Source organism: Gasterosteus aculeatus, chromosome 13 (genome assembly GCF_964276395.1).
Source record: "Gasterosteus aculeatus chromosome 13, fGasAcu3.hap1.1, whole genome shotgun sequence".
Taxonomy (NCBI): domain Eukaryota; kingdom Metazoa; phylum Chordata; class Actinopteri; order Perciformes; family Gasterosteidae; genus Gasterosteus; species Gasterosteus aculeatus.
Window position 1 is genome coordinate 4,560,131 of NC_135701.1, and position 16,236 is coordinate 4,576,366.

General features: G+C 44.2%; 1 protein-coding gene across 3 annotated transcripts; it reads left to right on the forward strand.

The window, feature by feature from the left end:
- The first annotated feature begins 177 nt into the window (after nt 1–177).
- traf2a (Tnf receptor-associated factor 2a) lies at nt 178–11,240 on the forward strand. Of its 3 annotated transcripts, XM_040196047.2 has the most exons (11): nt 178–702; nt 2,765–2,843; nt 3,364–3,462; nt 3,841–4,002; nt 4,200–4,274; nt 4,410–4,484; nt 5,763–6,245; nt 6,417–6,594; nt 6,711–6,859; nt 7,370–7,588; nt 7,900–11,240. In XM_040196047.2, the coding sequence occupies exons 1-10, from the start codon at nt 515–517 to the stop codon at nt 7,586–7,588; spliced, it is 1,707 nt and encodes a 568-aa protein (XP_040051981.2). In that variant the 5' UTR covers nt 178–514; the 3' UTR covers nt 7,900–11,240. The 3 variants fall into 3 exon arrangements, with proteins under 3 accessions (XP_040051981.2, XP_040051982.2, XP_077943195.1); XM_078087069.1 differs by lacking the exon at nt 4,410–4,484 and having other exon boundaries at nt 277–702; nt 7,900–8,434; XM_040196048.2 differs by lacking the exon at nt 4,410–4,484 and having other exon boundaries at nt 242–702; nt 7,370–11,240.
- The last annotated feature ends 4,996 nt before the right edge of the window (nt 11,241–16,236 follow it).

The window sequence follows — 16,236 nt, forward strand, 5'->3', positions numbered from 1 at the left end:
ACTGAACTTCCCTACATTTTCCAAATAATTTCCGTGGAAACGCCGCAATTCAAGCAAAACCCACTCTCTTCAAAGACGTGTTTGCACATGACTAGAAATACCTTGCTTTTACTTTGAAGACGCGATGACAACACTTCCGGGACCACGCCGCGTTAAACGGAGCCGCTTTGCCGCAGCTGCGGCGGTCCAATCCGGCTCGCAGCAGCAGCCCGCTTCCTGGCGGTGCTTCGCCTCCTCTCACGGGTCCGCGGCGCCTAGCGGCAGACGCGGGAACTCGCGGCTAAGCGGAGCATCCTCAGCTGGCTCATCTATCACGTGAAAACGCCCGGGTGCTGTTTGTTCAGAGCACAGGGTTACACAAGGTGAAACATGCGTTGTTGTCATAAGCAGGGATGCATGTTTTAATAAACTGTCAGAGAGCAATGGGTCGCTGCCGGCGGTTGTTCCTAAAACTACGGTCCGCGCTGTCTTGAACGCAGCCCACTGACCGCCTCGATATTGTTCAACGGGAATAATGGCTGCACAGGAGCAGTCTCCACCATCTTCCCTGGAAGGCAACAAACCTGGCTTCCCAAAGAAAATTTTGGCCAACAGCCTCGAGGACAAGCATTTGTGCAACTCGTGCCAGAAAGTGTTGAGAAGGCCCTTGCAAGCCCAATGCGGTCACCGCTTTTGTTCGTTCTGTTTCAACAAAATTGTGAGGTGAGTAGTGTCGTTGACAGGGAGCTAGCTTGGGTGGTTAGCCGTGCGAGCGACCCAAGCTCGTCACCAGCCCTCCTTTTAAAAAGCTTTCAATTGAGTGCTGCCTGCTTATTGTCGCTGGTATCCGTAAGTGCAACCACACGCACACGTACGACACAATATTTTTAAGACCCATTCAAATATTCGGCGTGCTGTAATTCCCAAATCATCCCCCTTTCCCGATAAAATCTGAATTTGTGCGAGTGGTTGGGCCGATTCCTCGTAGTGTAACTAGTCCCGCTGTCCTCCGATGTGTCTGCCCCGAACGAGCAGCGAAGATGTTGAAGAGTTGCACTTGACAGTGTTTTGTACTTACGTAAATTCAGGTTGACATGTACGCCGAATTTACGAGAAGGTCCGTCCCCTTTTAAAATAATAAAACTGTATTCCACTTAGTCAGTATTTTGTCGATACGCGGGCAAACCTTAAACTCGGCCTTTTCCAATCGGAGTGATGACCTTTAGCCACACGGTAGACGAGGTGACCTGACAAGGGTCCATCCAATTCATCTACGTTTACTCTTCTCTTGCTTTTCTATATTAGAATAACAGCAGTAGGGATGAAAGTACCACTGACTTTGTTTCGTTTTCTATTGTTATGGAACAGACACAGGAATAGGCCTGAAAAATGTCTGTTTATTATAATGTTTCGTATTTGAAATAACGGCGCAGTGAGAAGTCAAGTTTGGTTGTGAGAACACACATTTTTCATTCTCGCAGTGCGCATGTGTGCGCCTTTCCCCCTTTTTAGATATAATTTGTGTTTTCAGTCATTTTTCTTAGCAGTCATTAGATTATCACGTCGGCCTCTCTGAAGCCCCTTTTATTTTGAGAACCCTGCTAGAGACTGGTACTGCACATACAACTGTTTATATATATATAATCTACATATACACTATACACAGTTATATCTACATATACACAGTTGTATAGGTGTTTATATATGAGTCATGTCATGCATATTTTTTTGTCCATGAGTCCATTTCTTTCCTTTTAAAATAATTGCATCAATTCATGTCATATATATTTAATTTTATGAAACCAATCCAGTTTTAATACATTTTGAATACAAATATTATTTGAAAAAAAACACACTTTTTTTCAATATTTATGAAGTTGCTAACCAGATCCAAAGCTAATGCTTGTATCCTATGCCTGTTTAATCTGAAACTAGTTAACTTGTAGTTGCGCCACCTGACATTTTTATTTTATTATATGAATAGTTATTTGTAACTTTTAACATTTTACAAATGTTTAAGAGTTAAGTCAAAGGTATTATACGCTTTCAAAGCATTTTATGATGATGATGATGATAATGAATATTTAATATGCCACTGCCAATAAAGTGAAATCAATAGGACAAAGGGAGTGAAATGATCTGGCTGCAAGTGAAGCGTATCAATCGTGAACCCCCAATCGGTTATGGTTAAATTGTTATTCATATTGTGCTTTCTCTGTCACACAGCCAAATGTGTCAGAAAGGAACACATTGGTATCATTGGATAAAAAAAACCCTGTGTTAAAAGGGTCAGAAGGCCCACAAGAATTAGAACAATTAATGATGAAAAGGGATTTTGAAAAGGTTGAAAGGGTTTAGTTTTTTGAGTGAAGCCTGGAGGTGGTCTGTTTTTAACGTGAAGTGAAATCCACTATATCCATTCACAATCCATTATATTTTTGTTAATATAAATAATCCTGCGATTTGTTATGATTCTTTGTCAGAAACATCATGCTTGAGTGACTGAAAGGTCCCAGGTTTGGGGGCGGTGGGGCGGTTAAGGCTTTAAAAAATGCAAATATTGATACAACTCTATTCCTCTATTTAATCACACTTAGTAATCACATTATGATTGTCTGGACCTTTGCTTCTGGAAATGTTCTCTAACTGCACCTCTTCACATTTACGTTGAATGCCCCTGCCCCATAACATCAAGCAAATGTATGACTAGACAGTCCTACACATGCTAGTTTATTTACGGCACAGTATCTTTACTAATGTCCCATTTGTCTTCCCTCCCTTCAAGTTCTGGACCACAGAAGTGCAGTGCTTGCATCAAAGAAGACTTGTTTGAGGACCCCACCTCCATTCTCAAGCAAGGCGGTGTATGTCTTTCTTTTTTTTAACCTCAAATTGCATCTCTCAATGTTTACATTAAATATTGCTGTGATATAAACCCGATTCCACGTGACTGCAGCACATGTTCTCTAGTCTGTAGACGTGGTCACCGGTCGTTCAGTAGGAGTAGAGTTTGGCTTGGTATCTTTGCGTGGCGGTGTTGATGCGTGGGTTTGTTTCCTGTTTTATTTTCTAGTTTCCTGCCTCTTGTGTTCCTGGGTTAACTTTACTTCCTGCCCCGGTGTGTTTTCCCCTGTGAGTGTGAGGATTCGAGTTGGGGTTAGTTAGAGTAATCCTAACCACTATTCCCTGACCTGTTAAAAACGTCATGGAGTCCTGGAAAGTTTGCTTTTACTCTTATCGGGCTTGGCAAAGCGTAGGAAAATGGAGGACGCCAGAGATGGTCCTTAGAATCACCAACATGTGCCGGGGAAAATTACAGCCAGGTACTTGCAAACTTGATGCCGAGCATTTGTGACTCCCAACAACCGCTGCTTCTCTGCGCAGGCTTTCCCCGACAACGCGGCTCGGAGAGAAGTGGAGGCCTTGGCGGCCGTCTGTCCCAACGAAGAATGCACGTGGACGGGGACCATTAAAGAGTTTGAGGTGCAAATGTCGTTCAACTCTATCCACAAAACAGATATCATGCTTAATAAAAATGAAAAACAATAGGCTTTACCAACAGAAGGGACGGGACTTCACCGCATTACACCGACTCCTTACACTTGTCACTATAGTGACCCTAACATATTTATCTGCATGTTTGATATTAAGTATTAAGATTAAAAGTATTTGGAGACGGGCCTGTATGGAACTTACCTTTATTTAAAAGCACCAGCACGACTTATGTACGCATGACGGTTCCAACACACTCTGGTGTCAGTAAAATCAATAAAAAGCAATGGGTGACATCATTAAGGCCCACCCAAGATCATCAGATAATAAGTGAGAATTCTAAAAAGGTCTTTTGTCGGTCCCCTGCAGGCCAGCCACGAGGACAACTGTGACTTCATGATCATCATGTGTCCCTCCTGCAAGGAGCTGATGCGGGCGAACGAACAGGAGCGCCACAACGAGCGAGAATGTCCGGAGAGGACGCTCAACTGCAGATACTGCAAGGAACCCTTCCTGTTAAAGAACATCAAGGTCAGGCTCTCCCCGTGTGTGAGATCCATCTAGGGACGCCATGTGATGCAGTGAAATCATGACTGAATAGACGGAGTGGACGTTTCAGGTTTGAGGACCGCTGCTTTGAAGTAGTTCGTAACGTTGTTGCCGACCACACCAGGATGAAGTCCTTGTTTCCCAGTGAACTAACTCTACGTTCTGCTTCACCTGTTTAGGCTCATGATGAAATCTGTCCAAAGTACCCGATGATTTGTGACGGTTGTGCGAAGAAAAAGATCCCCAGAGAAAAGGTATCCCACCTATGACTTCTCAGTTATTTCCCATGATTCCGTTGGATTGATCTCATTAGCCGCGTCGCTGGGGATCCAATTCACGACATGTTCTACGAATCATTAGCTCCTCTCATTTTTTGTTTTGTTTTGCAGTATGTGGACCATATTAAGTTCTGCAGTAAATGTAAAGCACCATGCAGATTTCATGTTGTTGGCTGCGATGCGTCTGTAAGTAGACATTTTTGTCATAATGTGTGTGTCACAGTAATGTGTGTGTCACAGTGGCATGTAAAAACAACGGCATTATGCAATAACCTGGCAAGAGTCTACAAAAAGTCAATTTTCAGACCAATGATTTAACTACATGACTTTTCACTAAACATGAACTAATATGAGGTAATAAATACGTGTGTAAAACTATATTGAATAGATTTAAAAGCTAAAATTGAGCAGGTGATGCATAATTAGTTGCTGCATGCCCGTGACTGCATCCTGAGCTGTGTGTGTTTGCATGACGCCTTCATGAAGTATTCACTAAACTCCGGCTTCTGTCCTTACAAGTTTACTGATTTCTAACAACTTTTTGACTCCGATCAGCAGAAAAGGTGAAACCATTATTCAGATCTGTGTACGAGGAGTTTTCTGCCAATATGAAACACAGAGATTCTTTATTTTTATTACGGTTAATTTTTATTACTGTTAGCTGCCACAGAGTTAGCAGCTACTCCTCCCCAGGCCACACTATTTTGCACTTAGATCAGTGTTACAGTTCTACACACTTGATATCCATAACTCTATTGTTTTGATATGTTTTGTAAAACCAGTTATATTTCCTTTCGTCTCTTGCAGTTTAGTGGTCACAAAACGTGAGAACGGTAGAGTGTGGAAAACACAAAGCCAGGCCGAGTGTGCTGCTCAACTTGTTGTTAGCGAAAAGGTGTGTTTACTGTAACGGAGGGAACAGGAATTGTGTGACAGTGTTACGCGACCTTGCGCTTCATGTTTCTGTGTGTGTCTCAGACGAGCGACGCGATTCAGGTAGACGTACGCGGGCCGAGCCGCTTCAGGTCCACAGGCCGGTACCGACGTACCAGAAGAGCTGGTTGGTTTGGTAGAAAACTGCTTTCTAGCAAAGTGCTCCTGTGTGGACTGTGGCCGATTCCTTCAGTCGGAAGGTTTACGGCTGTGGTAGGATTTGGCTTCCTGTACTCCGAAAGAACTCTGCGTTTCATCATCATTATTTCTGGATTGGTTTGGGACGTCCTTTTCTGTTGTTCAGTGTCAATGTGGATAACCGGTAAAGCATGATCACTTGCGGGGTGAATACTTTGTACGGCGTGTATTTCCTTCATTAGTTCCATCATTTCACTGCTGTTTGCTTTCTCTTTTTTCTGTGGAACAACCTCACATGTCATGCTAAATTCCCCAGTGTGTTCTCGTGTAATGGCTGAGGACCGCAGTTTGTTTTCTCAATGCGCTTCTGCTCGTATCTTTCTTCGAGTGGAGGTGGAGAACGAGAAGCTTCATGACCACGAGCGGCAGTGTTCGTACGAACACCTCAACCTGCTCCTGCACTTCATCATGGGCATCAAGGTGAGCCTGGAGAGCCTGCAGCCCCAGAGCCTGGAGGTGGCCAGCCACAAGCTGCGTGAGCTCCACCAGTCCCTCAGGGACCTGGAGCTTAAGATGAGCCAGATGGGCGGAGGCGGCGGCGCTCCCTCGCAGGGCGCCTGCGGCCCGTCCCTGGCCACCCCCTTCACGCGGCTGCCCAGCGCCGCGGGCGCCGCCCTGGAGCTCCAGCTCCAGGGCGAAAAGGCCAAGGTGGCCGAGCTGAGCCGCCGCTGCCAGGAGCTGGAGCTCAAGGTGGGCACGTTCGAGAACATCGCGTGCGTCCTCAACCGGGAGATGGAGCGCTCCTGCTCCACCATGGAGGCCTACAACCGCCAGCACCGCCTGGACCAGGACAAGATCGAGATCCTCAACAACAAGGTAACAAGGAACGACGCATGCAGTCAAGCTGCGATATGATATACAGCACATCACACACAGTTGTCTCACATACATCATGCATGTAGTTGTCTCACACATACATCACACACGTAGTATCTCATATCATCATAGAGACGTTGCTGAATTGTTGTCCTCGGTGTGTTCCTGCAGGTCCGCCAGCTGGAGAGGACGGTGAGCCTGAGGGACCTGTCCATCGTGGAGATGGAGGGGAAGATGAGGGACATGTCCGCGGCCACATACGACGGCATCTTCGTCTGGAAAATCTCGGATTTCACCAAGAAGAGGCAGGACGCCGTGGCGGGCCGCGCCCCCGCCATGTTCTCCCCCGGTCAGCGCTCCGTGCGATTGCCTGACAACGACGTGTCTCATCCGGTCTGATTGTGTGTCTGATTTCCAGTGATTCAAAGACATTGTTTCCCTTTGTCGCCGCTTTGTGTTTTCCAGCCTTTTACACCAGTAAATACGGCTACAAGATGTGCCTGCGGATCTACCTGAACGGAGACGGGACGGGCCGCGGCACACACCTGTCTTTGTTTTTCGTGGTGATGAGAGGACACAGCGACGCACTCCTCAAGTGGCCTTTCAATCAGAAGGTAACACCTTTCACAATAATCCTAAATCATATACATATACTTGGAGAACTGCCCTTAAATACAGTTTCCAGGTACTTTTCATTATGCTTTCTACTTCTAATACACTTCAATGAGGACTGACAAATACCGTGTGTTCATAGATCATAGACTTTATTCATCTTTAGTGGGTAGTTAGCGAGCTAAGCAGCAGTAAATAGAAGGACTCATTACACAAACAAATGTGGCTTCAGTAGAAATTGTGGTAGTTCTTAATGGACGATAATATAGCATCAAACAACTGTTTGTAATGTAAAGATATAGTGAAGAGGTGCATGTTAGTGCATGTGTGTCAGACTATCACTCTATAGACAGAGTGGAAACCTGTATTAAAACGGCTTGGCTTTCCAAAATATACATTATTGCAGGAAGATTATTATTGAAGAGGCACTTTCTACAATCCATAATTCGATTGAAATGAGCTGTTACTCACATTGCAACCAGCACCTCAAAGCCCCGCGCTGCTGTACCCAGGTCACCCTGATGCTGCTGGACCAGAACAGCAGGGAGCACATCATCGACGCCTTCCGGCCCGACGTCTCCTCCTCGTCCTTCCAGAGGCCAGTCAGCGACATGAACATCGCCAGCGGCTGCCCGCTTTTCTGTCCGCTCCCCAAGCTGGACTCCAAGAACTCCTACATACGCGACGACACCATCTTCATCAAGGCCATCGTAGACCTCACTGGGCTCTAGGTAAAAGGACGAAGGGAACAAATCCAACTCTTGCCTTTTTGTTGCTGTTCGAGTCAACGGGGTTTTGCATCACTAGGTTCTCTAACGTCTCCAGTTCTGAGATGACCGATTGTTGGCAGTGGTACACAAGCTTTTTGTCTTTGGCCAGTAGCTGTTGGTTTCCAAATCTTTAAGCGACTGTATCTAGTTTACCTTTAAACTTGACGAAAGCATAGATCTCCTACCGAAGTCACTGGCGGAGTTGATACAATTTCATTTTGCCAGTATTTCTGTATTAACAGAAGACCCTCTCGATGTATTTGAACTTACAGGGGCGGACTGGCGTGGAATATTATGCCTGTAAACGTACACGACTAAGAATACGTAGTCTCGAATCTCCAATCATCGTCCTGTGGCGTCTTTCATCATCCAGCGAAGTGGATATCGTCTCCATTGACGTGCAGTTGTCGAGCGAATTCGAAGCAATCTCGTTGCTACCTTCTAAACTGGGCTACGGCGCAGCCTCATCAGGCGTCGGCGTATATCGGGTACCCATGGCTGCAATCAGCCAATAAATGGGCAAACTGGAGACAAGACCAGTGGCTTTGGCCATCAAACCGATGAAAGATCGAGAGTCCGTTTTAAAGGCGCTTTCATGTCAGCCGCTATCGGCCGTGTTTCAAGCTGTCTGGAGACGAAAACAGGGATTCCACATCGTGTGAATATTCGAGAAGAAAACAGCTGATCGGTCATGAGAGTTAAAGGCCGAGTGTGTAGTTGTAACCCATCAACTATGTTTTGGCTCTATTGAGAGAATTTTGCCGTTCCCTTACAGATTACATGCACATTAAAATATGTGAATGGAGAGGACGGCTGTGGTTGTTTTCTTCCTGCAAGTTAATAAGTCTGTGTTGTTGCTGCTAGCTGTTTCAAAATAATCAGGCCTTAACTAGTAGCTTGTATAACTTCCATAACTTGAGTTAAACTTCAATATATTTTTCCCTCAAGAAGTTAATTTAGCTAACAAACCATTATTACATATCCAGCAGACACGGAGGGACATTAGCGTTCATTGGGAGTCGCTTCTCCTTTTACTTCCGTTTTGGTCTCCACCCACTTCTGAAACATCTGGCTCTGGATCTTGGGAGCTGCAGAATTGGGTTCTAATTCACTCAAGGTATGTCGCTGTGACTGCACACACCTGTCAGATGGAGCAGCTGTTAAACTACCAAGTGCTGGTGACTTTAGCAGTATCTTTGTCCGCTTTTCACCTGGGTGTTTTGTACAGTAGTTTTTGTATTTCCAGATTTTGTTTATAATTGAAAAATGAGGCGCTTTCAGAGCAGCGCCGCCGCCATGTAGCTTAAGCGCCCTACAAACCCAGCGGTGCATCACGCCTACAGCTTGAACGCTTGACATTCGGTTCAGTCCTCTTTTGGGGGGTGGGGGGGGTTGTGACTTGCTTTTACGATGCAGAGTTTCGATGACAGTGGGATGCGGCCATGTAGCCTTCAGGGCCGTGAGCGATGCAGCTGGACTCGTGTGCTGTTCCTTCAGCATCTGGGCCTCCGGCTCTCGAGACTTCAGTGGTGATCATTTGTGGTGGTGGATATTGCTTGAATTCCATGAATTTCGAGTGCAGTATTTCCGTGTGTTTGTCCATTTATTTGCTGTTGGTGTGCGCGTTGGCTCCGTAGCATGCAGCAGCTTTTTGGTCGTTGGTCCGAGACGCTGATGGAAGTCAAGCTGATGTTTCCCCAAATGGAAATATGACTTAATTCTTTTTTTTTTTTAATCTATATTTGCATACATGGTCCGTAGATCTAATAAATACCTTTCAATATTTGCTGTGTGCATATTGACCAATAAAATTGTAGCAATTTATAATGATGCCATTCAGACGTACAAATACTGAAATGGCCAAAATAGAACATTGATCATTGGTGTATCAGAAATATGTCCACTGCTTTGTCTTCACAAAAGGATCCATTTCCATATTTTCCCTTTTCCTTCCCGAAATGTTTTCCAAACATACTTGTAATGATCGTCGAGCCGCAAAGGGGCCCTACAATCACAACCTACAAAGTTACTTTGCTGCTTGAGCTGTGAGATGCTTCAAGGGCTACAAATGCCGTATGTGCAATCTCACTGTGGGCCAGACGACTCGTTGAGATTTTGTCAAATCTAAATTTAGGGAAACTGTCGCGGTATGAAGAACATATAAGGATATACATATACATTTGTATGCAGTCCGAACAGAAGGGTCTGAATCAGTCTAACAATCCATAGTGTTGTTGTCTCAATGGATCGATATTTTCTTACCCCGACATTAATCACCATCCTGCATTTCCTCTTTTACATTTGTTTATAAGCGCATGTCTGTAATTCCTCAGCAGCATGTGGGTATTGAGCTGGAGAGATTACTAGAAGCAGAAAGGGAGGATCGGCCGCTTCGGTGAACACAGTCATATTTCCATATGGGTGTAGAGACAGAAGGTATTAAAAGAGCAAATGGTTGATCTTATCGTAATATTTTCTTTCTTTCCTATTTTTGGCTTTCCTCACAGCTTTGAACTGACTTACTTTTTACAGATAAAGAAGTGCCTGTACCTTTATTTTTTTTTGTAATCTTCCATGATCCCACTTTGCTATGGATGTGCTTTCCTGTGAGTTTAAACCTACCAAAATGTTATTGTTGTCATAAGAATGTTTCCCTCTGCATACACAGAACTATTGAATGTTACAATTGAACTTAATGTCATAATAGATTCAATGAGGTCAGAATATCATCAAAGATCAGCATTTGGCATCTTCATCCAAACCCATCCGGCATGTTTTTAAACCTCTCAACAAATACCGAAAGCTCTTTGTGCACTTTGTTGTTTCATTGAAGGAAAAAGTGCATTTAACTATAACGCAAAACTCATGTGTCTGCAGTCTGACCTCCGCGGGTCCGTCGTTCCTTTTGCTCTGCTGGCGTCACGGAAACGTGTCCCCCGTTCTTTTCTCTTCAGCGTACATGGTGGAGTTTTTGCAGGGGACATTCTTGCACATGCGACTGTGGCCCCCAACCAATCTTCTGCTAAGTGGATGTTTCCTTTGCTCTTTGTGGATTAAAAAAAAAAATGCTTCGCTGATCCTGATGTGGGCCAGGACTCATCTGTTATTCATAGCTGGTGAACACAACAACCAAAGGGCTTCACATCCCCCCCCCATCTGCTGCAATGTCCCTCAAAGGCAGAGACACACAGATGTTCCCTTAGCTGGGTGCGTCAAACGGATCCGACAGGACCTCCTTGGACACACCGCTGCTGCGGGGAGGCAGAAGGCATCTGGAGCCCGGCAGACGCCATGCTGTGTCAGCATACAGATGCCGCACTGCCTCACAAAAACAATGGGTCAATGTTTCGTGTGCATTTCAAAGAACTCTCCGGAGCAGTCAAACTGGAAGGGTTTGATTTATTTACATATCGGTTTCTCTCTAAAGCCCGTGTTGAGATTAAGATGAGGAGCTTTTCATCAGTAGCAACGACATCAAACTGCAAACCCGCTTGTTGTTCTCTGTCGATAGTGACTTGTGTGTTTGTGAACTCTTTGTACTACCGGGAAGTTTGGTTCCATATTTGTATTTAGTTTTGTTTTATTAAAGGTTTTACGATGCCCTGAATGCAAAGAAGTGCACTGTTTAAAAAAAAAAAAGAAGAAACATTTAGAATATTTCCACATTTGCTGCATGATGAAAACTACAGCACATCGGGGCTTTGATTAGCAGCGTTTTACCACATGGGGGCGCTAAGTGCAAATGCATGCGCACAAAGCAGACAGTGTTTGTCATTCCAGAAAACCTTCTCACATCTCACAGTGGGAAAAGCGCAGCCTCAAACTCATTTACCACCATTTGAAGAGCTTTGCACACCTTAAAATAATTCAAAAACTGCAGCGCCTCTTCACAGGCCACACCCTTATTTCACTTATACTGTACTCTATATACTGCGAGAATAAGTATTTATACTCTAGAACAATCTCACTGTAGTTATTGTGGTAGCTGTATTTGTAGTACTGTGTGTTAATTCTTTCTTAAATCAATGGCCATGTCTTGGATTTTTTGAAAGAATTATCTTCAGATAGGATTTGTAACACTTAAGATACTAAAATTAAAATAAACTTCCACAAAGGTCATTCATGTTAATGCAATAAGACCAGTCTGATTTTAAGTAGCAAGATACTTTTGTCAAGCATCCTGGGCTTATTTTCTTTTGCGTGACTAATATAGCGTCACTCTGTAAAAGTTAGTGATAAAATGGCTTTTTCGTTGGTTCTGGTGGTTGAAGAACTGTACCTGCCCCTCACCAGGTGAGATTCCCAGGATAGGTTGCCATAGTAACTAAACTTGAACCATGATGAGTTTGTTTTAGGGAATCAAATCACCTGCAAATATGTCCGAGCAATTCATTTTAAAATACGGTTAATTTGGTAAGGACCCCCGCTAAGAATGATGTCACCTCAAGTTTTCCTTATTTTAAACAAATGGAACAAAAAACATGTAGCACTGTAATTAGTTAATTTCATCACTTGATTACTCCAAATGGTAAGTTGATTTGCATAAGCTCCTACAGATTTCCTCCAAGATGGTATTGAACGACGTCAGTTGTCAATCAATCAAAGTCCCTCTCTCTTCACTACGTCATTGGTCGCTATTTCAGAATTTTCAGCCCACAGAACTGAAACCGCTTTGTTTAGGGCAGAGGTGTCCAAACATTTTTCACAGGCGGGCAGATTTGATAATGAAAGGATGCCAATAGTCCCTTCTGACCCTTTTTAACCATAAAAGCTACATGCAAATGATACACAATTTCCATTGTCACGTCATCTGTATTTTTCAAATGGCGATGAAGCCCAATATAAGCCGCTTAGGCAGACGTGAAAAACTCTAAAAACACAATTCTGCCTTTCATTCATATCTGGAGAGTCCGATATTGTTGAACAAACTACATGGAATACCTTACACTTCCACAAAGTCAATAAATATCTTTACCCCATGATCATTTAAAAGATGAATGCTGTGTGTTAAAGGAGGAATTGCATTTGAATGTTTTGTGATTTATTGAGGATTTAGTTAACAGTGCTAGTGGGCCATAAATAATACATTAAAATACAGTATGTGCGGGCCGTGATTGGTGACCTGGGCCGGACTTTGGACACCCCAGGCTTAGGGTGACGAATGACCCCGATGGGGGATCACCCTCATTCCTCATCCTCCTGGACCTGACTGCTGCATTTGACACAGAGGATCACACTATATCCCTAGAGCGCCTCCACACCACCACTGGACTCTCTGTCCTACCTTTCTGACAGAACTAAATACGTCTCACTGGGAAGATGCAAGTCCAGGCTGTGCCTTGTCTCCCGTGGTGTTCTACATCACAACTGCCCCTCTGCAGCCATGTCATGTCTCGCCGCCAGCCTTGTGGAGATAAAGGCATGTATGAGCAAAGACTATCTCCAACGGTTCCAAAGCCCTCCTTGTTGGCTCTCCACACCAGGTTCAGTCATCCTCCATTGTCCATCTCACCTTTGACAGTCAGGTCAAACCCCTACTCAGTGACTTTAACCTCACCTGAGCTATAGTGGCCATGTAAAATACCTGTGCAAAACCTCCTTTTATCATCTCCAAACTACGCCCCACTTTGACCCTGTAAGATGCAGAGAAGGTTCTCCACAAGCTTCTCATCTGGACTACTGTCATTTTATTACTGGGATCACTGGCTAGAACATCCAGAAACTGCAATACATTAAAAACAGCAAAGCCAGGATCCTGATAAGAGGTACGAGCCCATAACACCCATCCTACACTCACTACCTCCCCGCCTCATCGACTACTACTCACCCATCAATGCATAAATGGACATGCACCCCGCTACCCGCAGGAAGTCATTACTCACCAAACCTCCACCCGCAGCTTCACATCTACAAGCGGCTCGTGCCTCCGGGTCCCCGACCGGGCATTTTGCTGACCAGACAATGGACGTTTTATTGAAGAAGGCCTTTTGAACTTAAATCACTGTCAACTTTTTATTAATATTATTGGTCAACCCTGTGGAACTGCCAATGTCTCCCACACATCTGTTGAAGATCTCCCTGCACCACTGACAAACGTCCTCCTGAGCGATAAAGGAAGCAGGCGGTGAATCATTCTGTGGCAGTGAACCTGAGTGGAAATGACGTCCATTGACAGATATGTCTGGAATAGTTATTTCTTCGGATGTTCTCTCCATGGTCAAACTAAGGTAACTGCCAAATGCTAATATCTTAAGGTGAAGTATGTTTAGGGTCATAGAAGATGCTCTACACAGGAGCTCCTCAAAGGAAAAGAGGAAGGAAAATCACTTTCTTTACCATGTGGTGTGGGAAAAAAAACTAGTTGAGCAGGAGGAAGGCTTCACAAAGGTCCCATTTTAGTTTTTCTTCTTAGGCAGGTTGAAACGGTATTCCATGCATAGCTTCAAAGATGCAGCTCATGTGGAGTTAAAGCACCGCTGGGACAGAGGAAATGACCAGTGAGAGGAACTTGGAAAAGTCTCAAGGAGGAGGAAACATTACCTGCCATCTCTATGAAGAAAAGTCCATTGTTGTCTCTAATTATCTGCTGATCCCGGCTAATGTGCCGCATCAAACCATGCAAGCTGGAAACTGAAATGAAAGACCTTCCATACCACATTCAAATAACAGAGATCGTCCTCAGCAGTGTATTTGTGTTTGGTGGCTCTTTCACCGAGAACAGGAAGGAAGGAGTCAGTCAGCTTCCAACAAAGCGTCGAACAGCGTTTTTGTACCCATTCAAATTCATAACTTGACCCTGCAATTTCAAATTTCAAAACACACGCCAAGCATAGCATGTGTGTGTTCATGCTCTACACAGTGCGATACTCCATCCAGCCCTGGTGTGATTGATTTGGACAAAACAATGGACCTGCATTGCACGGAGAACAAATATTTATCAGGCTTTGGGTAAACACACAATATTGATGGTTTTATTATGCACTCATTGACTTGAAAAAATTATTTTGGTTTAAAAATACTTAACCCTGTATTGGTGCCCTCAGGCAACAAACTACCGTTTTGCACCTCACACCCCCACCTTAATCTTTTAAAATGTAAAATAATGTCTATTATGTCAACATATGTAAGTGTCCAATCAAAGGAGGGCCCGAAGTGAGTGGGACCTTTTTCTCCTGGTGGTGCAGCATTATTTTCAGGCTGCAAAGCTGCAGTAAGATAAATCAAACTTTAATTGAAACTACTTAGAAAAGAAAAATGTTTGCATGAGTATGTAAAGAAGTATGTTTGATTGTTTAAATTATTATTTTGTCAAAACAAAGAGACACAATTGTTGACTTATTTCCACTCACGTGGGAAATAAAATGAAGTCAACCGGCGAAATAAAATAACAGCGTTGATTTGTAAGATATGTGCTGTCTTTGTGTCTCAACGATATTTACATCCCTTGCACAGTAGAGGGCAGGATCGTCTCAGTTGTTTACGCTGGAGTTGTCTTTTTTATTCATGTTTTTTTTTTTTCAAACCATGACATGTTTCCTGTATGATCAGCACAAGTGCTCCTCTAATGTGTTTTTATCTGTTGACGCACCCGATGTCACACTGATGACGTGATAGAAAGTACAGGTGTGTATCCTTTGAGATACAAACGATGATTAATGGCGAACATCCATACATGCATGGATCCCCCTCCCCAGTCCCCCTGCCACCTCCTCAGCGTGGTCGCCGTACCCCACTGTGATCAAGCGCTGTGGGTAGCAGCTTCCACCACCATCGCTCCTCTCAATGACATCATTTTAAAACCACTTTCCCTCTTCACCCTCGAGGTCTGTAGCTTCCACATCACGTTCATGAAGAGGAGGACGCTCGTGTGTTTCCTCTGTTGGATACACAAGTTCTCCGTTTCAAAGGTGAGCGGCGGGTGGCCGCTGAGTTCACGCGCGCCGCAGGACGGGGGGAAGCTACTGCGTCGCTCCACCGCCGCCCTTGATTCTGTGTTTAATGTTACGTCTACTTCAGAGTGTTCTGAGTTCAGAGTCCCGCTTGATGACTGTTTCACGGCGAACACATTTAAGGCCGTCGCAGAACACAAATCTTCAAGTAGCTTTTAATAGAAGCTCTACAAGCATGAGAACGAAAAAGCGAAAAACCTTGCTAGCTTGGTGTTCAAGGCTCGGCGGTGTGCTAGTGGTTTAGGAAAAAATGTCACAATGAATTGCAATGTATATCGAATATGAACAGCGGATTCATTAGAGTGTCTTTTAGTACAACACAACACTGAGCAATGTTGAGGTAGCAGCGCTGCACTAGCGATTTGTCAATCACTCGTAGGCCCGCCCTAAAGCAGACTCCTCTCCACGGCCTATTTGAGTCCAACTTGACCATCATTTACAAAATGAGCATCATGCTGTAATGTAGAAGACGTGGAACGGGTCAGTTCTGCGTCAGCTTCCCTTTTCAGACACAGAAAATGCCTCTTATATATATTTAAATGACCCTTACTGTGTGGTTGGCGATTTCTGCTCCTGCTCTCAGAATATCACGAGACAGTTCTATCAGCATCAAATGTGGCTACTTGCATCTAATAAACTGGCAACTGAGCTGAACTGTCA